Source organism: Suncus etruscus, chromosome 6 (genome assembly GCF_024139225.1).
Source record: "Suncus etruscus isolate mSunEtr1 chromosome 6, mSunEtr1.pri.cur, whole genome shotgun sequence".
Lineage (NCBI taxonomy): Eukaryota > Metazoa > Chordata > Mammalia > Eulipotyphla > Soricidae > Suncus > Suncus etruscus.
The window spans coordinates 37,806,878-37,833,723 of NC_064853.1; the positions used below are offsets into that span (position 1 = coordinate 37,806,878).

General features: G+C 44.6%; 1 protein-coding gene across 1 annotated transcript in view; it reads left to right on the top strand.

Annotated features, from left to right (window-relative positions):
• The first annotated feature begins 15,170 nt into the window (after positions 1-15,170).
• Positions 15,171-26,846, top strand: part of TRIT1 (tRNA isopentenyltransferase 1) — a 59,093-nt gene continuing 47,417 nt past the window's right edge. The window contains exon 1 of the mRNA XM_049774831.1: positions 15,171-15,344. Within this exon, the coding sequence (XP_049630788.1) occupies positions 15,171-15,344 (174 nt within the window). The remainder of the gene's footprint in view (positions 15,345-26,846) is intronic.

The following is a 26,846-nucleotide window of genomic DNA, read 5'->3' on the forward strand; positions in this document are numbered from 1 at the left end:
ACTATTTCTGGTTCTGGGCTCAGGGATTGAATCTAGATCAGTTGTGTCCAAAGCAAACACCCTACCCTCTATCACTCTGGCCCCAAAGAGTTTTGTTTGTTTGTTTTTTGGGCCATACCGGTTGACACTCGGGTTACTCCTGGCTATGCTCTCACAAATCACTCCTGGCTTGGGGGACCATATGGGACACCAGGGGATCAAACCATGGTCTGTCCTATGCTAGCGCACACAAGGCAAACACGCCTTCCATGTGCCTTGCACGTGCCTAACCCTTGTTTATCCCCTGGCGCCACATATGATCCTCTGAGCACTGCCAGGAGTGATCCCTGACCTCAAAGCTAGGATTAAGGACTGAGCCTGCTAGCTGTGACCCAAAAACAAGTCATCTGAAAGGACTGAAGAGATAGTATTAGGGTTAAGGCACCATACTCATGGCCAGCCCTGGTTCATTTTCTGTTCCTCCAGCACATCCAGGGAGCAAATTGTGAGCAGAAAGCTGTGAGTATAACCTCCACTTCCCACCAGCGCTGTAGGATATGGTCCAAAAAAAATCAGTCTTCAAAAAATCCTCTTAAGAATGTGTATGTATGTTATAGGACATATAATTTTTGTTTCTCAGTTAATAAAAGAAAATGAAGCTTCCTCGCTCACCATAGTTCTCACAAACGTCATAAATGAAAGAAGAGAGGACTCACTAAACTGTTTCTGGTAGAGCACCCTGCTTGCCCTCTCCTGCTGTGCCCCCACTAATCACTTTCTAGGGGTGCTAAGAATGAAAACTGCCTAGTCACATGAGTAAATAAATGAGTTAGCATTTGCTGGGCATCAAAGCCAGTCTTCACCATTACCCAGCAGTGCACTGTGTGTATGATAGACTGCTGGCAGGGGACAGGAAAGTGTGTAGGTTGGGACAGCATGAGCTTCATTACCTTCTTGGAACTCTGAGCCTCACACATCTACCATTTGCACCCACCCCCAACACTCCATGGCCCCCTCCACCAGGTGTGGCTTCTATTGTTCCCTTTACAAAAAAGATTCCTCACATTTACAAAGTATCCTGATCCTATCCTGGGAAGTAAGCCATTTCAACCGTTTGCTCTGCAGTCCAAACAGCTTCTTACTGAGGTCCCATAACAAGCTCAGACTTCCAGTTGCAAGCCTCCTATCAGCAAACTTTCCACTCAACCTCCCCCAACTCAGGCACTAAACCCAGTTGAGAAATAGCCGATAAAATAGGCTTGCTTGGAGCCAGAAAGATGGTAAAAATGTGAAGGTGCCTGCCTTGCAAATAACTGACCCTGGTCTAATCCCTGCATTGTATATGGGCTTCCAAGCACCACTATGAGTGACCTCTGAACACAAAGCCCAGAGAAGCCCAAGCACTGACAGACCTGGCTCCCAATTTTTTTGTTTTAGTTTTTGGGCCACACCTGTTGACGTCAGCTCAGGAGTTACTCCTGGCTATGCACTCAGAAATCACTCTGGGTTGGGGGGACCATATGGGACGCTGGGGATCTAACCATGGTCCATCCTAGGCTAGTACTTGCAAGGCAGATGCCTTATCTCTAGTGCCACTGCTCTGGCCCCACCCCAATTATTTTTTTAAAAAAAGAAAAAAGTACTAAACAAACAACAAAAAAGTACTAAACAGCCTCTGGATTCAATCCCCACAGTGTCCTCTGAATATGGCCCCCAAAGAATAGCCTCTAAGCACCTATGGATGTGACCCACAAAAAAAAATGAAAAAACAACTTAGTTTAAGGGGCTCAGCATTTGTTTTGCATGCAGAATAATTCACAAATTATTTATTGCACAAATTCAGTCAATTCCAAGGATTGCATGATCCCTCTGATCACCACTAGGAGTGACCCCAGACTAAAGCCAGGAATAACCCCTCCTGAGCACTGCTGCACATGACCCTAAAACAACAAACGGAACAGGTTTCTCCTGAAACTCCGTTTCCCTTATTTATTTAGTTAGTTTTGGGGGGGCACACCTAAGGATACTCAGGGTGTAGTCCTGGCTCTGCACTCTGGAAATACTTTTGGCTGCACTATGGGATGTGGAAAACAAAGCAAGTGAACCACATGTAAGGCAAGTGTCCTATCTGCTGTACTAACTCTCCAGGCCCCATTTCCTATTTTAGAGTCACTCTGTTACTAGGATTCATCTTTTATTTAGGGGGTCCCCACGCCCGGCAGCACTCAGAGGTTACTTCTGGTTTTGTGTTCAGAAATTACTCCTGTCAGGCTCAGGGACCAAATAGGATTTTAGGAATCAAACCTAGGTCAGGCATGTGCAAGGCAAATGCCCTGCCTGCCTTGCTATCGCTCTGTCCTGGTTTTCATCTTTTTTTGTTTTGTTTTGTTTTGTTTTGTTTTGTTTTTGGGTCACACCCAGCGGTGCTCAGGGGTTACTCCTGGCTGTCCGCTCAGAAATAGCTCATGGCAGGCATGGGGGACCATATGGGACACCGGGATTCGAACCAACCACCTTTGGTCCTGGATCGGCTGCTTGAAAGGCAAACGCCACTGTGCTATCTCTCCAGGCCTGGTTTTCATTTTTTTATGTTTTGGTGTCATAGATTGAACCTAAGCAGTGTGTATGTATGTGTATATATATATGCATATACAAATATATCTATATATTTATATATTATAAATAATATATACCTATATATTTGTATATAGATATATATTTGTATATGCATATATATATATATATATATATATATGCTCAGGGAGCATGTGGTGTCAAGAAATCAAACCCAGACCCCCTGCCCTGCATGCAAAGCCTACACTCAGTCCTTTGAGGTCTCTCTCCAGCCCCTTCATCCATTTATGAAATAAATTCTCAAGATAAAGTTGACAATAGACTTCTCTCCCTTTACCAGACCTTAAAATAATTCATAAGCACTTAAGCTGCGTATTCTCTCTCTCTCTTTCTCTTTCTTTCTCTCTCTCTCTCTCTCTCTCTCTCTCTCTCTCTCTCTCTCTCTCTCTCTCTCTCTCTCTCTCTCTCTCTCTCTCTCTCTCTCTCCCTCTCCCTCTCTCTCCACATCCTGTAGTGCTCAGGGCTTACTCCTGACTCTGAGTTCAAGAATCATTTCTCCTCCATGGGCTCGAGAGGTAGCACAACAGTAAGGTGTTTGCCTTGCACACAGCTGACCTAGGATAGACTGCCGTTCGATCCCTTGGCATCCCATGTGGTCCCTCAGGAGCTTTTTCTGAGCACATAGCCAAGAGTAATCCTTGAGCGTCACCAGGTGTGGCCCCAAAATCAAAACACAAAAAAAGAAAAAAAATCACTCCTGGTGGACTTCAGGGGACCATATGAGGTTCTGGGGATGGAACCCAGGTAGGGCACTTGCCTTGCTCACAGCTAGCCTAAGTATGATCTTTGGTATCCCATGCCCTGCAAGGAGTAATATCTGAGTGCTGAGCCAGGAAGAAGAACTGAGCACCACCAGTATGGCCCAAAAACAAAAAAGAAAAGAAGCAAAAAGGAAGAAACCCATGTTCACTACTTGCAAAGCAAGTAAGTGCCTGCTGTACTATATAGCTCTGGACCCTAAAGCAATTTTTCTTTCTTTTTTTTTTTTTTTTGTTTGTTTTGTTTTGTTTTTGGGTCACACCCAGCACCACTCAGGGGTTATTCCTGACTCTGAGCTCAGAAATTGCTCCTGGCAGGCATGGGGGATCATATGGGGTACTGGGAATTGAACAGGGTTCTAACCTGGGTCAGCCACATGCAAGGCAAAGCTCTATTGCTATACTATTGCTCTGGTTTAACCATAGCTTCTTTAGCCACTTATCAGTTCTTGGGCACTTGGGCTCTTTCCAGATTCTGGCTACTGTAAATAGTGTTGCAAAGAACATAAGAGTGAAAGTGTCTTTTCTGCATTGTGCTTTTGAGTATATTACCAGGAGCAAAATTGCTGTGTCCTATGGAAGCTCAATTCTTAGTTTTTGGAGAAATGATCATCTTGTTTTCCAAAGTGCTATTCCAGTTGACATTCCCACCAGCAGTGAAGTAGTGTCCCTTTTCCCCAAATCCACACCAACACTGGTTGTTATTGTTCTTTGTGGTGACTCTCTGGTGTGAGGTGATATCTCATTGTTTTGATTTACACTTTTCTGATGATTAGTGATATAGAGCATTTCTCTATAGCTTTTTTTGGCCATTTGAATTTCTTTCTTTTTTTTTTTTTTTTTGGTTTTTGGGCCACACCCAGCGTTGCTCAGGGGTTACTCCTGGCTGTCTGCTCAGAAATAGCTCCTGGAAGGCACGGGGGACCATATGGGACACCGGGATTCGAACCAACCACCTTTGGTCCTGGATCGGCTGCTTGCAAGGCAAACACCGCTGTACTATCTCTCCGGGCCCCCCATTTGGATTTCTTCTCTCAGAAACTTCGCATTTATTTCTTCTCCCCAGTTTTTAATGGGATTGAATGTTAGAAAAAAATAAAATAATGAAATATACTGATACATGAATGAACCTGGAAGTATCATGCTGAGTGAGTCATGCTGAGTCAGAGAGTGAGATACAGACATAGAATGATCGCACTCATTTATGGGATATAAAAGGAACAGAGAAGGGCCTGAGTGATAGCAGAGCGGTAGGGCATTTGCCTTGCACACAGCTGACCCGGGACAGGCCCGGGTTTGATCCCTGGCATCCCATATGGTCCCCTGAGCCTGCCAGGTACTATTTCTGAGCGCACAGCCAGGGGTTACCCTGAGCACTGCTGGATGTGGCCCCACCCCACCCCCAAATAAAATTAAATTAAATTAAAAAGAAATGAATGGGGGCTAGAGAGATAGCATGGAGGTAAGGCATTTGCCTTGCAGAAGGATGGTGATTCGAATCCCGGCATCCCATGTGGTCCCCCGAGCCTGCCAGGAGTGATTTCTCAGTGTAGAGCCAGGAGTAACCCCTGAGCACTGCCCGGTATGACCTCCCCCGCAAAAAAAGAAAAGAATGAAAATAATATCCAAAGAATAAAAACAAAGGACAGAACTGGTTCTTAAAATGAAGCTTGCCAGAAGGGGGAGAGGATAGTCAGAACAGAGAAGGGACCACTATAACAGTGACAGTGGGAAATGATCACTGTGCAAGAACTGGGTGCTGAAAGGAGGTAAAGTGATATGCATGATACCCTTTCAGTAACACTATTGCAGACCACAGTACCTAAAAGGAAAAAAAAAAGAAAGAAAAGTTCTTTCTACCATAAAGGCAGGCTGGGGATGGGAGGAAACTGGGGCATTGGTGGCAGGAACTGGACACTGGTGAAGGGATAGGAGTTCTCCGACAACTGAAATTCAATCATGAACAACTTTGTCCGACAACTGAAATTCAATCATGAACAACTTTGTAACTGTGTGTCTCATGGTGATTCAATTTAAAAAAATAATAATAACCTGGGGTACAGGGTGATGTCTGCCCCATTGCACAGATGAACAAACGGAAGCTGGATCCATTGAAGAAGTCATTTGTTTAAGCCCACGAAGCTGGTATCAGCTGCCTGACTCCTTGGAGTCGACTGCTGAGAAAGGAGTGGGAATAAAGCCATCTCCTAGGGGGAAGGGAGGGTGTTTCTGGAATGTGAAACATTTTAAGCTCCTTCCTAGCTGTTTCCACAGACTCCCTACCTCTATCTTTGTCTGAAAATAGCCAGGGGTTTATTCCTGGATCTCAGTGCACAATTTTTACAAATTAGGTCTGCCTCTGAATAGCACACCTAAGAGACTGTGAGCCAAGTCTCGGTTGAGGATACAGACGGTGATACAGACAGTGTGGTACTACACGGTGTGGAAACTCCATCACACAACTAAAGTGCATGCTGACTCCTGCTGGGCAGCCTGCTTTGGGGTCACAGACAGATTGAACTCTCAAATGTGTTACATTTGCCTAAAGTGCCTCCTGGTTGGGGCATTCTAGAATATGCACTTTAGAAGGAGGGATATCTGGGAAAGGTTTTACTGATCTGGAAGTTAATGGGAGGAAGAAGGAGGTTCCTTTATAAGGATGAGAAAAGCAGTTGGGGGAATAAAGGACTGCTCGCTGATTAGGGCAGTGTGGGGCAAAGGGGGGGATGCAGGGAGGTGTCTGAATGTCAATTACAGTTCTGATGGGGTGTTGGGGTGTAGGCATTTCCACTTTGAAGAGGGCAGCTCTTGCTAAAGTCTTTATTTAAAACAACTCTCGCTAATGGTATCAACTGTATTTGCATTAAAATTCTTTTGGTGAGGAAATGTAAATATGTTCTGAAAGTCTATAATCAGGTGAGTTATTCAATAATCAGACTCAGTGCCAGGAATCCAATCCATTCCCAGGAAATGGTGGGTTGCCTTTATACTTGTGGGCAGTGATGTGGTTAAGTGGTCTCCCACACCCAGTCTCAGTTTCAAATCTTGGCCCTACATTTCTAGCTGCTTGACCTCGGGCCAAGGCATTCACCTTTCCCTGCCCCGTTTCCTCAACTGTAAAACTGTTCAAATAGGAGCAACTGCTGCATTGCGTTATTGTAAGAAATAGTAAATGCTCAGTAAATGATTTCTGTTTCTTAAATTTTTGGTTTTGGGGCCACACCTGGCAGTTCTCAATTGCTCGATGCTCAAGTATCACTCCTGGTGATCTCAGAGGAGTGTTATGCAGTGCCAGAGATTAAACCCAGGTTGGCCACGTGCAAGAAAAACACCCCTATCTACTGTCCTTTGATTCCTGTTCTTTAAACCAGAGAACAAGCCATACCACCTGTAATCAGGTGCTTCATCTTATTTTTGTTGAGAGGTGGGTCACACCTGGTGCTACTCAGGGTTTACTCCTGGCTCTGCTCTCAGGAACTACTCCTAACAGTTCTTGAGGGACCATTTGGGTTGTAGGGAATCAAACCCAGGTCTGCTGCATGCAAGGAAAATTCCTTACCTGCTATACTTCAGCTCATATTTGAAAGAGGACTCTTCTTTTAAGACTACTTAAGTAGTCTGTTTTCACATAACCATGCAGTAAATCATAGGGGAAGAGCATGCAGGTTTTTTGGGAGATGGAGGCCTACCTAAGAGGAAAAGAGCAAAGAGACTAACCTCAGTCACACTGAATGGTGGCAGACAGGAGTTGTGTACCTGGGGTGGTAAAGTCTCTTTGGGCTCTTTGTCCTCACTGGCAGTACCCTCAAACTGAGCTGGAGTTAAGCAACAACATTCTTTCCTTCAACCTTCAAATGCTTGTTTTTGTTTTTAAGCATATGTTTCAAATTGGAAGGTGTCTGAAGAATCTACCCAACAATTGGAGATTGAACATGCTTAATATATGGCTGTTTGAGCGCTGGCTCCAGAAGTGACCCATAAGCATAGAGTTTAAGTAAGTCCTGAGATCAATGAGAGTGCTCCAAACAACAACAAAATGGAATCTACCAATCCCCAGGGCCCAGAGATCTACTATTCAGGACAAGTAATCTACATTGCTAACAAGCAAGCAGGGAATAGAATCCTGAGACCACACATTTAGAAAAGTATTGAAAAAAGGGGTTGGAGCCAGGGCCTGCAGAGAAATAAAAATATTCACAGATGGTGTTACAGATGGCATAAAATAATGATTAAGGGACAAGGACTTGGGGGTTGGCCCGGGAGATAGCTCAAAGGGCTTGAGCGCATGTTTTGCATGTGGGAGGTCCAGGTTTCATCTTGGTACCACATGGTCTCCCTAGCACTACCAGGATTGAGGCCCAAGCACTGAGTTAGGAGTATCCCAAGCACTATGGGGTGTGGCCCAAACCATTCTACCTCCAAAGCCCCCATACACAACACCACCAAAATAAAAGTAAAAGAACAAGGACTGATAGAACACATGCCTTGCATGAAGTCCTGAGTTTGATCCTGGCAGCATGAAAAGCAAGTAAGCTAACAAGAAAAAAAAGAACAGGAACTTGGAATTAATTGCAAATCACTCAACATCCCTGAGTCCTAGAAGTCTCCTTCCCTGAAACAGAATAGAAGCTAGAGAGAGGCTCAACAGCCTGAGTACATGCTTTGCATGCAGGAAGCCTGGTTTGATTCCTAGCACCACACAGTTTCTTGATCAAGATTGGAGCAACCCCAAGCACAAAACTGTGAATAGATTCCAAGTACTGCCAGATAAAGAAAAAAAATCGATTTGATACAAAACCAGAGAGAATACAGGCAGTAAGTCTATATTGCATTGCATGAAGCTGAAGACCACCCAACATTACAGGTGGTCTCTTGAGCACTGCCAGGAATAACTCTTGACCACCAGGAATAAATCCTTATCCCCACCCAAATAATAAGTAAATATTTTTTTTTTTGTTTGTTTGTTTTTGGTTTTTTTTTTTTTTTTTTGGATTTTGGGCCACACCCGTTTGACGCTCAGGGGTTACTCCTGGCTATGTGCTCAGAAATTGCCCCTGGCTTGGGGGGACCATATGGGACACCGGGGGATCGAACCGCGGTCCGTTCCTTGGCTAGCGCTTGTAAGGCAGACACCTTACCTCTAGCGCCACCTTCCCGGCCCCTAAATATTTTTTTTAAATGGAAAGTAACAATATCTCCTTAAAGGATTGTAGTGAAGATTGAATGAGTTCTTGTATGTAAAGCACTTAGAATAATGATTGCCACATAGGAAGATTGATAGAGAAGCTAAGGTTTTTTTTTTTTTTTTCTTTTGGTTTTTGGGCCACACCTGGCAGTGCTCAGGGGTTACTCCTGGCTGTCTGCTCAGAAATAGCTCCTGGCAGGCACGGGGGACCATATGGGACACCGGGATTCGAACCAACCACCTTTGGTCCTGGATCAGCTGCTTGCAAGGCAAACGCCGCTGTGCTATCTCTCCAGGCCCAGGTTTTCTTTTTTTAACCTTCTCTCCTTTCATACAACACAAGGTTTTCTTTTTTTTTTTTTTTTTTTTTTTGGAAGTTTATTGGCATGCAAACAGGATCACAAAATTAAGTAATATGTGTCTCACAAGAGGATTCCAAGCCTCAGAAGGGGAAGAGAGCACTTTGTTTGGAGTCATCAAAAAAGTTCTTATTGGGGATATCATCACTTTAACTGGAACTAGAAGTACTAAAAGCATTTGGCCAAGTAGAGGGGGAGGTAGATGGTATGTTAGTTAGGTTAGAGTATTAAATATGGAGAAGAGGAGATTTGGAAGTCTGTGGAATTTGGGGAGAGGGAGGAATCTTGTCTGATTTGCTGGCTGAGTGATCTCAATTTTACAAAACAAGAAGGGTTGCACTAGATTTCAAAGAGTATCCTTTAGATAGCAAACATCCTCTGTGATTCTTTGAAATAGAGAAGTCAGGGAAAGAAGCTAATTGTGGTGTGGGACACAGTGCTATTGAGGTAATGGGGTCATCCAAAATAGAGCAACTAACAGGAAGTTAAAAGTGTCACACTGGTTTTCTTGTGTTTGTGGGTGTGTGGGGAGTTGGGAATGAAGATACTGGTTTGAGAATCATTGGGGGCCCGGAGAGATAGCACAGTGGCGCTTGCCTTGCAAGCAGCCGATCCAGGACCAAAGGTGGTTGGTTCAAATCCCGGTGTCCCATATGGTCCCCCGTGCCTGCCAGGAGCTATTTCTGAGCAGACAGCCAGGAGTAACCCCTGAGCACTGCCAGGTGTGACCCAAAAACCAAAAAAAAAAAAAAAAAAAAAAAGAGAATCATTGGGGTATAAACGTGATGAAGGCCCAAATGCCAAGCTAAGAGAAAGAGATGGAGGTAGGGGACAATAGACTAGAGGATTTGAAATTGCCAGAGATTAGAGCTGGAAAGGACCTCTAAAGGTTCCACATCTTTTTTCTTCACTGTATCTTTCCTACTTCTGATTTTGCAGGTTTCAGGGACCCCAGTAGGGGGTAGGGACTCAGTTTCTCTTAGATTGTCAAGAAGGCTAGATGGAAATGAGGACCCAGTGACATTGTGGAGCAAACCCTCTAAATTAACTGTGTGTGTAAAGTAGACCCTATCATAGACCCTATCAGGTGAACTTGATTCTCTTACTTCCATAGTTTGAATATTTTTTGGGGGGCCACACCTGGTGGCACTCAGGGGTTACTTCTGGCTCTGAACTCGGAAATCACTCTGGCAGGCTCAGGGGATCATAAGGGATGCTGGGAATCGAACCCAGGTCTGTCCCGGGTCAGTCACGTGCAAGGCAAATGCCCTACCACTGTGCTATCATTCTGGCCCCATAATTTGAATAATTCTGATGCTCTCAAATTTGATTGGCCACTCATCAAGGAAAATAGTGATGTTAAGGGTAAAAAAAAGCATATACAGGAGGGCCAGAACTAATGCACAGTGTGAGGGCGTTTTCCTTGCATGTGGCTGACCCAGGACAGACTTGGGCTCTATTCCTGGCATTCTAGATGGTCCTCCAATCCAGGAGTGAGTTTTAAGTGCAAAGCCAGGAGTGACCTCTGAGCGTCACAGGGTGTGGTTCCCCCCAAAAAAAACACAAATAAAAAGCTTATAAAGGTCTTTTGATTTACTCCTAGGCACTGTACTGGGTTGCATATTGTCTCTCCAAATTTCATATAAGTCTAAAATCTGTGGATATGAACTTATATCAGACTCAATAAAGTTAAAATGAGGGCACACTGGATTAAGCTGGATCCAGTCCAAGGAACATATGGCAGAGTGCACCCTGCTCTTTCTCCATCCCCTGAAACACTGGAGGTCGGAGCAACAATATAATGGATAGGTAGGGCACTTGTCTTGCACAACTGTACAGTGGGTAGGGCACTTGTCTTCACAATAGTACAATGGATAGAGAAGTCTTGGGTTTAATCCCCACCCCTCATATGATCCCTTGAACCCTATCAGGATTGATGCCTGAGCACTAACAGGAGTGGTACAAAACAACAAGAAGTCAATGTTGGGCTGGGTGAATAGTACAAAGGAGCATGATGTGTCTAGCTCTATTTGGTCCCAAGCCCCACATGGTCCCCCAAGCACTGTTAGGTATGATTCTGGTGGCCCTTGAGTACCACTGGGGTACCTGGATAATTCCCAGTATTGCATAATTCAAGCATTAACACATCCTTGGATTCACATCAAGCCTTCCAATCTGTTGGAAGAGAAATGGCAGGAGTGGCCCCCAAACCCTCTGTGCACTATAAAAAATGTGCATAAGGTCACAGAGAAAAATCAGTGGGTAACATGCTTGTCTTGCATCTCTAGTTCAATTCCCAGCACCACTAGGAGCGACCCCTAAACCCATGAGCCCTTGAGCTCTGCTGAGTGGTCTATCAAACCCCACTCCCAAAAATATGTTGTTTCAGTCCTGGGAGATAGCTCAAAGGACCAGTTCATGTTTTACATTCTGGTTCCCCGGACTTGATCTGCAATAGAACACGGTCCCCAAACACTGCACTGAGCAAGCACTGAGCTAAGAGTAACTCCTGAACACTACCAGGTATGACCTCCAAAACAAAAAGAAAAACATGCTGTTCTAGATTGAACCTATCTCAGCAAGTTTGCTTTTAAACTAGAATTTTTTGGAAGCAGGCTGTAATTGCTCAACAGATTGAGCACATGCTTTGCATTCACATTCAGGAGGCCTGGTTTTATCCCTGGCATCAATGGTTCCTCAAGCACCTAAAAGGTGCTAAAGGGTGACTTTTAAGCAAATTAATCCCTGAGTACCTCCAGGTACGACCCTTAAACTAAAATAAATACATAAGTAAAATTTATTTTGGGGGGTTGTTGCTCAGGGGTTGCTCTTGGCTCTGCACTCAAGAATCACTCCTGGCAGACTTAGGGATATTAGATGCTGAAGATCAAACCTGGATTGGCGTTTGCAAAGCAAGCATGTTTCCTGCTATATTATTTCTCTACCCCCAATAAAATTTCTTGGGATCAAGGATATAGATCACAGTGTATGCCTTACATGCAAAAACCCTGAATTTATTCCCTGCTCCCCAAATGTCCCCAGAGTTTACCCTTAATAATTCTGTGTATGTATGTGTATATATAAATTTATTTTTTCAGTGCTGGGAATCAAAACCATGTCTCTTGCATGCCATGTAGTTTGCCACAGACTCTCTTCCCTGGCCCAACCCAAAATACTCTGTCAGAAATAGAGAATGTTAGGGGTGAACTTCTGCATTCTTCAATTTCTTTTTTTTTTTTTTTTTTTTTTTTTTTTTTGGTTTTTGGTCCACACCCGGCGATGCTCAGGGGATACTCCTGGCTGTCTGCTCAGAAATAGCTCCTGGCAGGCACGGGGGACCATATGGGACACCGGGATTCGAACCAACCACCTTTGGTCCTGGATCGGCTGCTTGCAAGGCAAACGCCGCTGTGCTATCTCTCCGGGCCCGCATTCTTCAATTTCTAGACACATATTCTATTTTGTTTGCTTATTATTTGTTTTAGAGTCATACCTAGTGGTATTCAGGGGGTCACTCCTGGTAGTGCTCTGGGGACTATATAGGATGCCAGGGATTGAACCTGATTTGATTGCATGCAATGCAAGCACTCTACCTGCTGAACTTTGAACTTAATCTCTCCAATTAGAATTTCATGATCTAATGAAAACAATTAGAAACAATTCTCAGTATAATTTAGAGTTCAGAAGATTATTTTGGGGAACAAACAAATGGCTTTAAGCACTTAAAAAATACGTTTCATTCTTTTTCGGTTGGATGGTATAATTGCAATGAATGGAAATGGTACCATATTTTTCTCACTACTCCTCAATTGTTTTGGACCATAGCCTTCATTCTGATTTAAGAGTCTTTCCTGCTCAGCATTTCAGTGATAATTCTCCCCATGGTCTATAGGATCCCTGTTCTCTTTGTTTCTATAGCAACAGCCCCGTGTTGCTTGGCTAGGAGCAATTTTCTGCTGCTGTGGTGAAGCTCCATTTTTTCATTCCTTTCTCTCCAGTTGCCTTGGTAACCAGCCTCTCCCTTTTTTGGTCTCTTAGTGGTAAATTCCAAGCCCCCTCTTCTTTTCTCTCTCTAGTAACAGTCACCTGGTCATGACTTGGACAGTGCTTTCCCATCTGTGAGTGCACATACTCTGTCATGGTCAGATTGTCATCGTGAAATTATCCTCCCTTTGGCTTTATTTGCATCATTTCTCTGGCCTGCCATCTTTCTGGGGGTTGTCATGGTAACCGTACCCTCTGAAAGTCTCCAGGCAAAGGCTCTACAGTTAACAACCATCATGTGAGTGTGTCTGCCAATATGTGGCCACACATCTCGGTTTAAAACCCAGCCTCAGGCGGGTACCACAAATTGGAGTGAACAAGGCTTTTGATCAAAGCAGGCTGAATTGAGAAAAGAAGGTACAGGGGGCCCAGATCTGGGACCCACTGTTCTCTAAACAATACTGTGGCTCTAAGATTTAAGCTGGGTCTGCAAGAGTGGTCCTTATGCTGATGGTGATCCAAGTGATTGAGAAATGTTTTGGCAGCCATTCAGGGAGGACTATCATATGTTCTCAACAACCAGGTGTGACTCTTCTCCCTAAGGGCTCCTAGTGGTATGTCCGTAGACTTAGGCAGAATCAAGTAGTCTCTGGAGAAAGCAATCAGAACTGATAGGCTGGCTAACAAGGGGTTAGTAGAGGAGGTATTTAGGCACTTTTACACATTACTGGAAATGTCTCTGTCCTTAGTTGCTGCTCTTACGTCCTTAGTGAGGTGGATGGGGTGTTATTATTATAATTATACAAAGTGCTCAACCAATGTGCATGACACTGCAGCTGGTACTTTTCAGACATTACTTCATTTTTTTCTTCACGGTGATCTTGAGAGGTATTTAAAGATAAGAAAATCAAGACTAAGAGGTAAAGTTAATTGTGAGGTCATGTAGCTGATAGTGGCAGAACTGATATTTGAACCCAGATTCATCTAATTTCTTGTCCCCACCCCCCCTTTTTTTTTTTTTATTGTGGTACTAGGAAAGGAACCCAAATCTCATTTTAAGGAATGCTCTGAATCTTTAAAACTCATTGCTGCTTTCCAAATTTCTGTAGTCTGTCATTCTTCTAGGAGGTTACTTGTGGAAGTTATATGTACTAGCCCTTTGAGCTATTTCCCTGGCCCTCAAATCTCTTTCTTTCTTTCTTTTGGGCCAGACCCAGTGATGTCATGAGTTTCTCCTGACTATGTGCTCCTGGCTTGGGGGACCATATGGGACACTGGGGGATTGAACAGCAAGCAGTTTGTCCTATCACTTTTGCTACCGCTCTGGCAATCAAATCTCTTTCTTAAAGGTTGTGGATTCTCTTGATTTTTGGTTCTGTTTCTCATGCTAACTTTTCCCACTCCTCTTTAATCTAAGGAATGTTATGTTACCCTTTCTGTCTTCTCATTCCCCCCCATCATATTTAGTGGATTGTTGACTTGCTTATTTTTCTGTTTTGTTTTGGGGTCACACCCGGCAGCGCTCAGGTGTTCCTCCTGGCTCTGCACTCAAAATCACTCCTGGAAGACACGGGGACCATATGGGATGCCGGGATTCGAACCACCGTCCTTCTGCATGCAAGGCAAATGCCTTACCTTTATGCTATCTCTCCGGCTTAGTTTCTCTGTTCTTATCCTATCTCTAGTTTCTTTCACCCAGGAGAGGGAAAGTTCTACCGCACCTTAGATTGTATATCTTAAATTGTGTTGTGACATAGAAACACCTGGAACAGGTCAGGGCTGATCTGAACCTGGAGAAAGCCACACCTCTGAATTTACTGCCCTATCCCTAGAGCCATTGCATTCTCTTTGTTCAACAACCATCAATGTCTATTTGTTATTCGGTCCAGTGCAAAAAGCACGGGAGCTAACAACTATAAATCTGAGCAGAATTTCTTTCTTCCTTGAACAGAACAGGCCAAGGTGAGAAATCAGACAAAAGATAAGCGGTTAATCTATTAAAAAAAAATGAGTGCTCTGAAGAAAGAAAAAACTAGGGAGCCATAAAGGAAAGAAGAATTGGGTTGGATTTATTGGGATTTAATCTAGTCGGGATTGAAGAAAGGGGCAATGGCGATTTCGACTAGACTAGATTAGAGCAAGTCACGCTGGGAGCCTCTCCAGCATCCTGATCACGCTCCCGCCATAGCCGCCTCGGTCCATGCTCGGCGCAGGCGCGCTGACGGTTGCTATGGGGACAGCTGCTCCGGCGCATGCGCAGACGGCTCAAAGATGGCGGCGGCAGCGGCAGCACGCGCGGTGACGGTGGGCTCGGGGCTCCGGACCCTGCCGCGGACATTGCCCTTGGTCGTGGTTCTTGGGGCTACGGGCACCGGCAAATCTACTCTGGCATTGCAGCTGGGCCAGCGGCTCGGTGGCGAGATCGTCAGCGCTGACTCCATGCAGGTAGGGCTGCTGCTGATCGCCGGCCTCTGAGACCCTCAGACCTTTGGCCTAGGGGAGACCCTTTGCATGGGGGGTGGGAGTGGACGAACCCCGAGATTTGTGGGGTGAGTTCAGGGTAAGTGAATGTGGCCTTGACTTAACTAAATGCTCACCCTATTATGCTCTAGTCGTGGTTCTCTCTAGCGTCCGCCCTTGAAGCCGACCCCAGTTGCTAGCTCTCTCTTGTAGGCCCTCTGTTTTGTAGGCCATCATTTATTGGGGACCGAGCGGGGTGCAAGGACTTTTTCCCCGGGTCACCGAGCTTTCGAGAAAGTGGTGATTGAGTCTGCAGGGTGGTCAGATACAGACCTGTCAGTAGCTTTTGAGGGAAACTGATCCCACGGCTCTTTGGAGTTGAGTGGCCCAGCGAAAACCAGAGTACTTCGGGCACCCCTTAATTTGGGACTGCGGAGAGAAGGGAGCCTGGATGGATTCCACCCCCCAATTTGCCCTTTTCATGTGACCTTCATGGCGGCTCATTCGGTAAAGAAAACGACAGCTCCTTGGCAGCGCTCGTCGATGTCACAGTGAGGAAGGAGCAGGGCCTGGCTGCTGTGCTTGAATGTAGACACACGCTGTCGAAAATGATGTTCATCTGGCTGGATGATGCGAATTGGAGAGGATTGGTCCTAGATTTTTAAGTGGGGGGGGGGCCTGTGGTACTTGGACACTGAGCGTTGGTGCTGGGATTCCTAGTGGCTGATATTTGGGATGGATCTCCGATAGACATTTTTTAGGGCTCTTTATTAAAAGAGATCGAGGGGCGTCAAACCTGGAACGATGGTCAGGGGGAAACTCGGCTTTGTACTCAGGGATCACTCTTAGCTGTGTTGGGGGGCAACCATAGGATGCCGAATATTTAACTCAGTTGAGTCATGTGCAAGGCAAGCAAGCCTTACCTGCTGTACTCTCTCCACCCCACTCCCAATTCCGTTTTCACCGAGTCAATGAGATGCTTAATACCTGCTTCTGAATCTAGTGCCTGATGGATGCACTACAGGGAAGGGTAGCCCTCCCCACCGCACCTACAAAGCTCTGGCTAAAATTTACATCACCATCAACCCACAAGAACTGTTTTGGAAAAGCCCACACTCCTGGCTCTGCCATCTGGGTTCACTCCTGGCAGGCTGCGCGGAGGATTCATCCTGTGTGGTGCAAGTTCTAGTTTGAACTGGTTAAATCACATGCAAGGCAAGTACATTAGCTATTGCACTCTCTCCAGCCCCGCTACACACAAACTATAGTTGAAATCTCTTCTAATCTTACCCCAACTCCCTCCCTTACTCCCCTCTTCCTTCTTTCTCCACCTGGTGCTGCTCTTGAATAGCTCCTAGTGGTGTTGTCCATATGGTCCCCTGATATGGATGATGCGGGAATCAAGCCCTGTGCCACATGCAAAGCAAATGCCCTACTCTGTACTTTTGCTCTTTTGTTGTTGTTGTTGTTGTTGTTTTCTGAGAAGTTTTGACTTCCACCTAACCTCTTTACCCTTTATTTCTTCTGTAAAATTGCAAAAATATTACTCTAATATTGTGATAATTAGGTGAGATGAAGGATGTAAAGCACTTGTATTATACTTGGCACATAAAGAGGAAGGACCACCACAGGCATAGTAAGTGCTGCTTTTTTGCAAGGCCCTAAATTGAAGGACAAAGCTATGGTATAATCCTGAAGTTTAGGAGTGACACCATCAAAATGTGAACCAAAGGGTCCGGAGAGATAGCACAGCGGTGTTTGCCTTGCAAGCAGCCGATCCAGGACCAAAGGTGGTTGGTTGGAATCCCGGTGTCCCATATGGTCCCCTGTGCCTGCCAGGAGCTATTTCTGAGCAGACAGCCAGTAGTAACCCCTGAGCACCGCCGGGTGTGGCCCAAAAACCAAAATAAATGTGAACCAAAGTAGAATGAAGTGGTTTTTTGTTTTGTTTTTCTTTTGGGCCACATCCAGTGATGCCCAGGGGTTAGGTGGTGCTTGTGGGACCACTTGATATGCTGGGGATTGAATTTCCGTTGGCTGCATGCAAGCAAGCACTCTACCCACTGAACTATTACTCCCAATTTTTTTTGTTTGTTTGTTTGTTTTGGGTCACACCAGGCAGTGCTCAGGGGTTACTCCTGGCTCTACGTTCAGAAATCACTCCTGGCAGGCTCTAGGGACCAAATAGGATGCTGGGATTGAACCATTGTTCTTCTGCATGCAAGGCAAACGCCTTATCTTTCCATGCTATCTTTTTGGCTCCTCACTTCAACTTTTTAATAACTATTTGAACTGAGATATTATTTGCAAAGTAGACAAGATGGAAAGGAGAGAAACTATATGTGGTAGGTTTTTGTTAAAGAGTACTTTCTGAGAAGGGAGAAATAGTGCTTGGGATAATTATAGAAAGCTCTAAATAAAATCTTGAAAGATGTGATTATTTAGATAGAAGGTAGAAGGTAGATTGAATGAAGATTTAGAAGGTTTGATGGACATGGCGTATGGGGAGGACAGTGATAGTTAGTGGATATGGTGATGAGTCGTGGGAAGGGGCTGTAAGGCCGTTCGTTTGTGAGTATTCCTGAATTGATTTGGGAGTGGAGTAGGAAGGCATACCAAAAAAATCGAGTATAGCATGATAGTAAATCTGGCTAGGTACTTCCTGAAAACTGAGTAATATGGAGTGACACAATTCACATCTAGGGTCCATTCCAGGCTTACTGTGCTTGGATTTCTATAATTCTGGGTTGTTGAGTTTGGAGGGGAAGAGAAACTTTTTTGTTTGTTTGTTTTTAGGCCTTACCCAGTGATTCTCAGGTGTCTTTCCTTGTTATGTATTTGGGACTTACTCTTAGCTGGTGTGCTCTGGAGATCATATGGGGTGCCAGGGATTGAATCTGGGTTGGCTGCTCACAGGCAAGCACCCTGTTGTACTGTCTTTCTGGCCCCCCAAAGATGTAACTTTTTTTGGAGGGAGGCACACCCTGTGGTGCTTAAGGGTCTTTTCTTTTTGTGTATTCAGGAAGGCTACTGGCTCTGCTCACAGGAATTTTTCCCAAAGGACTCTGGGGACAATATGGGATGTTGGGGATCAAATGTAGGGGTCAGTTGCATGCGAGGCAAATGCCCTACCTACTGCACTCTTGCTGCAGTCCCTGAAAGATTGAATATTTTGAAATCAGTGGTATTAATGAAATTTGCTCAGGATTCTGGATTATGTGCCTGGGAGTCAGGGCAATAGAGAATTTACCAGAACATGGTGGTAGATGAGTGAAGAACATAGCAGGAGTTCATTGCAGGACTCTCTCTGCCTGATAGAACCTCTCCTGGAGAGGTTTCTTACAGGTCTTTGCTCAGATTCCACCTTTTTTCCAAGGGGGTGAGGGAGGAGGGCACATACCCTGCTGTGCTCAGGGATCACTCCTGGCAGACTTGGGGAACCTTATGGGTTGCTGGGGGTCAAACCTGGGCTGGGGGCCGGGTAGGTGGCGCTGGAGGTAAGGTGTCTGCCTTGCAAGCTCTAGCCAAGGAAGGACCGCGGTTCGATCCCCCGGCGTCCCATATGGTCCCCCCCCAAGCCAGGGGCGACTTCTGAGCACATAGCCAGGAGTAACCCCTGAGCGTCAAACGGGTGTGGCCCAAAAATAAAAACCTGGGCTGGCTGTGTGTAGGGCAAAACCCTATTCGCTCTATTCGCACTCTGGTTCGAAGAAGACTTCCCCTTTTAAATCTTAACTCTCCTCTTCAGAATCAGATACCATTGCTCCCTATTTTCCCCCTTTCCTTTAGCAGTGTTTTTTTTTGTTTATATAAATTTTAGGCCTATCCTCCTGTGCTTGGGCTCTGTGCTCAGGAATCCCTCCTGTGCTTGGGCTCTGTGCTCAGGAATCACTCCTGGCAGGGCATGGAGGACAATATGGGGTATCTGGGATTGAATATGTATTAGCTGCATGAAGTGCAAGTGCCTTTCCCATGCTGTCTTTTTTTTTTTTTTTTGGTTTTTGGGCCACACCCGGCGATGCTCAGGGGTTACTCCTGGCTGTCTGCTCAGAAATAGCTCCTGGCAGGCACGGGGGACCATATGGGACACCGGGATTTGAACCAACCACCTTTGGTCTTGGATCGGCTGCTTGCAAGGCAAACGCCGCTGTGCTATCTCTTCGGGCCCTCCCATGCTGTCTTTATGGCCAAAAAGTGTTTCTAATACATCATCTTAATCATCTTAATTTTATTTTCTTTCTTTTCTGCATTCGTGCCACATCCTCTTAAGCTTGGGGCTACTGCTGGCTCAGTGCTCTAAGGTCACTGCTGGCAATGCTTGGGGGACTGACCATATATAGATTGATCATATAATGTTGGGAACTGAACTGGCGTCATCTGCATGCAAGACAACCAAATTATCTCCTATACTATCATTTCAGCTCTACTTTTTTTTTTTTTTTTGGTGGTCCTGGGGCTTTTGGTTCATACCCAGTGATGCCCAGGGATTGCTCATGGCTCTGAACTCAGAAATTAGTTCTGACGGGGGTTCTGGTAACCATATGGAATAATGGAGAATGAACTTAGTTTGGGAGCATGCAGGGCATGCACCATAGCACCTTAACCTCTGTACTATCTTTCCAGCTCCAACCCTCATCATTTTTTTGTCATTTTGTTCATTTGGGGCCCATACCTGGCAGTGCTCTAGGGTTACTCCTCACTCTGCACTCAAATCATTCTTGGCAATACTCTGGAAATCATATGTGATGCTGGGGGTTGAATCTGGATCATCAAAACTGTATTGGGATTGAATCCTTGTCAGCTGCATGCAAAGCAATTGCCTTCCCGATAAGTTGTCGTTCCAGCCACTGTGTTTTAGTAAGTTAAGTAAGTGTATCTGGTAGTAAAGATTGGATATAGCTATTATTTATTAGAAAAGAGATAACACAGCGGTAGGGTGTTTGCCTTGCATATGGCTGACCCAGGACTGATGGTGGTTCTATTTCCACAATACCATATGGTCCCCCATCTGCCAGGAGCAATTTCTGAGCGCAGAGCCAGGGGTAATCCCTGAGTGCCGTCAGGTGTGATCCAAACCCCCCCCCCCCTTACAAGAAATGTTTTTCATAGCTGTGTAGCATAAAGATTCTGATCGCTGACTATAAAAAAGGCCATGGCCCAGACCTCCGTTGTGCCAAAGGCCTTTTTTACACTTGGAGGAGCTTAACTGGGGGTGGCTGATAGTTGCTTCGGCTGTACTAAGGCAGTCACTGGTAATTTCATACCAGTCTACATGTTTCAAATTGTGCACAATATATATTAATAGTACTTCATATCCTTAAGATATGTTTTTATGTATGCAGAATTTCCATTTTGTATTCTGCTCTTTATCACACCCCTACAAAACTCATTTTTACTCTTTAACTCTCTCACCCCGAACCATCATTACCCCACATTTACTTTTTTTTTTTTTTTTTTTTTAGTTTTTGGGTCACACCCGGCAGTGCTCAGGGGTTACTCCTGGCTGTCTGCTCAGAAATAGCTCCTGGCAGGCACGGGGGACCATATGGGACACCGGGATTCGAACCAACCACCTTTGGTCCTGTATCGGCTGCTTGCAAGGCAAACACTGCTGTGCTATCTCTCCGGGCCCACATTTACTCTTTTTAACTTCAGTACTGCACCATCCAAAATCACAGACCAACGTGGTGCACTGGATTTAACACCCACCCAACTATTTCAAAACTATTATAAAACAGACAAGTATGCCCTTTGAATATTTTATATCTATTTTCTTTGACAGTTATATCTCTTACTAAATATTCTCTTATATAGTGACGATTTCCCCTACTTTTTATCTTTTCTTCTCTTTATGAACTGATCAATAAGAAATTTGGTGAAAGATTCCCTCAGTTTATCGCTTCTGTATGAACCAAGTCATGGGGATTGTTGGACCTGTTCTTGCAGCCCCCATATGTACCAATAATGCCACATGGCATTATTCCTTGTTTGCATAAGCACATTAAAATGGTGAAATTCTATACATACAAATAAGTTCTTATCTAATAGAGATGGGAACACACAAAACTTGTAGTGCAATTGGACCTTACACCCTGAACATTGACATAATGACGTGGCGCAGGCCTCAGAAGAATGGGCATTCTCCATTCACCCCTGAACTAGGGAAGCCACCTACGAAACATCCAATATTGTCTATAACATCACCTGGAAGCAATTCTCTACCAGGGAAGACCCTACCGCTGCTCTGCCATCGACTTACTCAAAAGAGACTTTCCTGGGGCCGGGCGGTGGCGCTCGAGGTAAGGTGCCTGCCTTACCTGCGCTAGCCTAGGAGACGGACCGCGGTTCGATCCCCTGGCGTCCCATATGGTCCCCCAAGCCAGGAGCGACTTCTGAGCGCATAGCCAGGAGTAACCCCTGAGCGTCACCGGGTGTGGCCCAAAAAACCAAAAAAAAAAAAAAAAGAGACTTTCCTTAACACTGAGAAGACTTAACAACAATAATGCCCTGCTTACTGGACAGGGCTCTCTGCATTGCTCTTTAGTTGTGAGGTGAAACTAGAGGATGTGGGCCCGGAGAGATAGCACAGCGGTGTTTGCTTTGCAAGCAGCCAATCCAGGACCAAAGGTGGTTGGTTCAAATCCCGGTGTCCCATATGGTCCCCCGTGCCTGCCAGGAGCTATTTCTGAGCAGACAGCCAGGAGTAACCCCTGAGCACCGCCGGGTGTGGCCCAAAAAACAAAAACAAACAAAAACAAAACTAGTGGACGCTCGACACCAGCCTGTCTTCAATGTAGGATATGCAGATTCCAGGATCTTTTGCCAACAACAGTAACTGTTTGAAAAATAAAACTGTATTGGCACTACAGACAAGGACATGGATCAGACAAACTATTTTGCCAGAGTCTAGAGGAGGTCTTATGCCAGGAAACTTCAGGGTTAGGGTCTCCTTGTATTTAGGCCAAGGCTTTACCTTTCCATGTCACTCATATTTTGGTGGGCTTATGCAAACAATAATTGCCACTTTAACACCGTTTTTACTTTGCTCCTTTAACTCTGAACCAGGGGTCTTCAAACTATGGCCCACGGGCCACATATTGCATTTATTCCCAATTTGTTTCTTCACTTCTAAATAAGATATATGCAGTGTGCATAGATATTTGTTCATAATTTTTGTTTTTACTATAATCTGGCCCTCCAACAGTCTGAAGGACAGTGAACTGGCCCCCTGTTTAAAAAGTTTGAGGACCCCTGCTCTAAACCTTAAAAAAAAAAAACCTACTTAAACTTTTGAGGTTGGGGCCGGAGAGATAGCATGGAGGTAAGGCATTTGCCTTTCATGCAGAAGGTCATCGGTTTGAATCCCGGCGTCCCATATGGTCCCCCGTGCCTGCCAGGAGCAATTTCTGAGCATGAAGCCAGGAGTAACCCCTGAGCACTGCCGGGTGTGACCCCCAAAAAAAAACACACACAAAAAAAAAACACAAAAAACTTTTGAGGTTAACATAAACTAATATGCATATGTATGGAAATGTAAAAAATACTATGCCTTCAATGTTTAAGGAGTTACACAAATATCATGGCTTTAAATTGCTTTGTGTACCACTAAGAAATGTTATAATGTACATCTGGAGGCTTGAGGGACAAAGTAATTGTACATGGGTTCTGTTTTATTTCTTCTTAATGTTCCTTGACTGTATGTTCAAAATTAAGGTGTCAGCAACAGGATTTCTTCTGAGAACTCTTTATTGGTGATTGTCCTTCCACAGTAACTTTACCTTGTCCTTTTCCTTTGCATCATTGTTCTCATAATTAAAAAAAATTATAAAAAGAAAGGCCATGGCCATGTGAAAGGGATATTTGATGCCTCAGATAGTGATTATGATATATGTCCTTAATAGATGTTGAAATTTTTTTGTTTGTTTTTGGTTTTTGGGCCACACTGGGTGACGCTCAGGGGTTACTCCTGGCTATGCACTCAGAAATTGCTCCTGGCTTGGGGGACCATATGGGATGCTGGGGGATCAAACCATGGTTCGTCCTAGGTTAGCGCATGCAAGGCAAATCCCTACCACTTGTGCCACCGCTCCGTGCCCATGTTGAAATTTTTGCTTTGCTTTTGGATCCCACCAGCCTATGTTCAAGGATCACTAATGACAGGACTTGGGGACTAGAATTCTTGGGGTTGAACCTAGATTTTTTTTTTTTTTGGTTGAACCTTGATTGTAAACAGATGAATTAGCTGCTGTACTGTCTGTCCAGCTCCTATTCCAAATATTTTTTACCTGGTTGGTTAGTAGGATTATCTTGAGCAATCAAGATCCTTCAGTTATAAATGACTCTTCAGTCATAAATTAACTAAATATGAGGATAACATGAGGGTTAATGTATGAAAAGCGCTGATTATTGAGTGCTCTGTACTTATTGATTATAGGTTGTATTTAATTTGGAGTACATCTGAGATATTAATAGCATTTCTTCTTGGTCCCCATTGGAAAACTTGACCTTTACTTTTTCTTTTCAGTCTTAATAAAGTGAAAAATAAAGTGCCTCATTCACTGGGTACATATCTACATACCTATCTTCACACACTCTACACCTATTAAGGTAGTGTTGTTTGTTTGTTTGTTTGTGGCCACATCCAGCGGGGCTCAGGGGTTACTCCTGGTTCTCTGCTCAGAAATTGCTCCTGGCAGGCTTGGGGGCCCATATGGATGCCAGGAATCGAACCCAGGTCTGTCCTGGATTGGCTGCTTGCAAGGCAAACGCCTTACCTTTGTGCCTTTGCTCTGGCCCCTGCTTTTTTTGTTTGTTTTTTTGTTTTTTGTTTTTTTGTTTTGTTTTTGGGTCACACCTGGCAGCACTCAGGTTACTCCTGGCTCTAGGCTCAGAAATTGCTCCTGGCGGCCCCCGGGGGACCATCTGGGATGCCGGGATTCAAACCACTGTCCTTCTGCATGCAAGGCAAATGCTCTACCTCCATGCTATCTCTCAGACCCCTGTTTTGTTTGTTTGTTTTTGTTTTTGGGTCACACCTAGCAGCGCTCAGGGGTTACTCCTGTCTCTTTGCTCAGAAATCGCTCCGACTCGGGGGACCTTATGGGATGCCAGGATTTGAATCACCGACCTGCTGCATGCAAGGCAAATACCTACCTCCATGCTATCTCTCCGCCCTGTTTGATTTTTTAAAGTCAGTAGGAGAGGTTGCTTTTCAGTGATGTGAGTTGACTCAATATTTTTTTAAGCAGGGGCCGGAGCCATGGTGCAAGCGGTAGGGCATTTGCCTTGCATGTGCTAATGTAGGGTGGATATTGGTTCTATCCTCGGCACCTCATATGGTCTCCCGAACCAGGAGTGATTTCTGAGTGCATAGCCAGAGTAACCCTTGACCACCACCGGGTGTGGCCTCAAAACGGAAAACAATAAACAAGAAAAACAAAAATAATTTTGTAAGCAAGTAAACAAAATGACTTTTTTGGGGTGTGTGTAATACCAGCAGTGCTCAGGGCTTACTCATTTTGGGGCACATACAGCCCCATAATATTCTCCAGCCACCAAATATTCTATTTTTGGGGGGGATGGGAGTTTTGGGCCATATCCAGTGGCTCTTGTTCTTATGACTTGTTTCTGCAATCTGTGGTACAGAAAGGATCTGCCTATTCTTTTCTCTTTCTCTTATTTATTTATTTTAAATTTATATTTATTTATTTATTTTATTTTATTTTTTTTTGTGCAACATCTGGCTGCGTTCAGGGGTTACTTCTGGCTCTGCACTCAGAAATAGCTTGATGTCGGTTCGAGGGACCATATGGGATGCTGGGTATTGAATCTGGGTCGGCTGTGTACGATGTAAACACCTTACCTGCCATGATATAGTTGTGGCCCTATTTATTTATTTATTTCGGTAGCCCCTGGCTCTGCTCAGGAATCAATCTTGGCAGATCAGAGGACCTTATGTGGTGCTAGAAATAGAATCCAGTTTGGCTGCATGCATGGAAAGTGCCCTCCCTGCTGTAGTATCTCTTCCACCATTGCTTCTCACTTTTACATACATACATGATTTGTTGAGTGGGAAGTCAATTCTTTTTTTTTTTTCCACCCTGGCCCCAGAAGTCAGTTCTTGTTAAGGGCCATTCGGGAACTCTACCATGGAGTTTTGCATGGCAGATCTGACAAAGGTGAGTGACATTTACTCTTTTCTTATTTGTTTGTTTTTGGGCCACAGCCAGTGCTGCTCAGGGGTTACTCCTGGCTCTGTGCTCAGAAGTTGCTCCTGGCAGCCTGGGGTGGGGGACCATATGGGATGCTGGGGACTGAACCTAGTTTTGTCCCGGGCTGGCTGTGTGCAAGGCAACCATACTACCACTGTTATCATTCCAGCCCTGACACTTTTAATTTTGTGAGGAGTTATACCCCCAATATTACAGTGACAAATATACACATAGTAGTCAGTATAACCACCTACAGTGAGGGACAGGTAATACAATCTCTGTTCTCCAGGATGGAAAAACTGAGGTACAGAAAGATTAAAAAACAGGTTAGAGATCACACTGCAAGACACTTGGACACCTGGGAATTGGATCTGGGTCTTCTGACTCTTACATAGTGTCTGATATATTGCAGGAAGATGATACTGACAGTCTTATTTTCAGACTGAGTTTATTTCTTGGCATGTAAATTCAAGGTACAATGCATTGCCTTCAGTGACTGGATGAAACATTGTACTGAGAAACTTGAAGGCACTTGCCAAAAGATGTACAATGACTGCCTGGAAATACAAACTACCAACTATATGCCAAGAGAAAATACACAAAGTGTTCTATTTGGGCTTATAGAGAGGAAGTATCTCTAGCCTTAATTCTTCAAGTCCTGCGGGGAAGCAGTAGTCATGCATTGGAGCACAGTTCCTTTTGTGTCTGATTGAGCCTACAAAAGAAGCGAATGACTTGGCAGTCTGACTCATAAGCAAGGCTGTGTATGTCATCTGATAGATGTGGTGTTCTGCATTCTTTTTGTTTGTTCTCAAACATGACTTAGAAGTAGTATTTTTTGGCTAAAAGACTGCCCGGTAGTGCTCAGGGGAAATCTGGGGTGTATGGGAGAGGAATATGAAAGGAAAGTTGGGATAATAGAGCACAAGTACCTTACAAGGGCATAAAATGCATCACTGTGGGCTGCTAACTGGAGATAGGGTAGGGTCTGTTTGGAGGCTCTTGGCTCCATTTGATAGAGACAGACGATTAAGAAAAATAAAAGACATTTTTGCAATAATTCTCAGAGACAAAAGAGAAGAGGGCTGGAAGGTCCAGTTCACTTCATGAAGCTCACCACAAAGAGTGATGAGTGCTGTTAGAGAAATAACTACCTGTACTTTGAGAACTATAACAATGTGAATGAATGAGGGAAGTAGAAAGCCTATCTCAAGTACAGGCGGGGGTGGGGTGGGGAGGAGGGAGATTTGGGACATTGTTGCACTGGTGAAGGGGT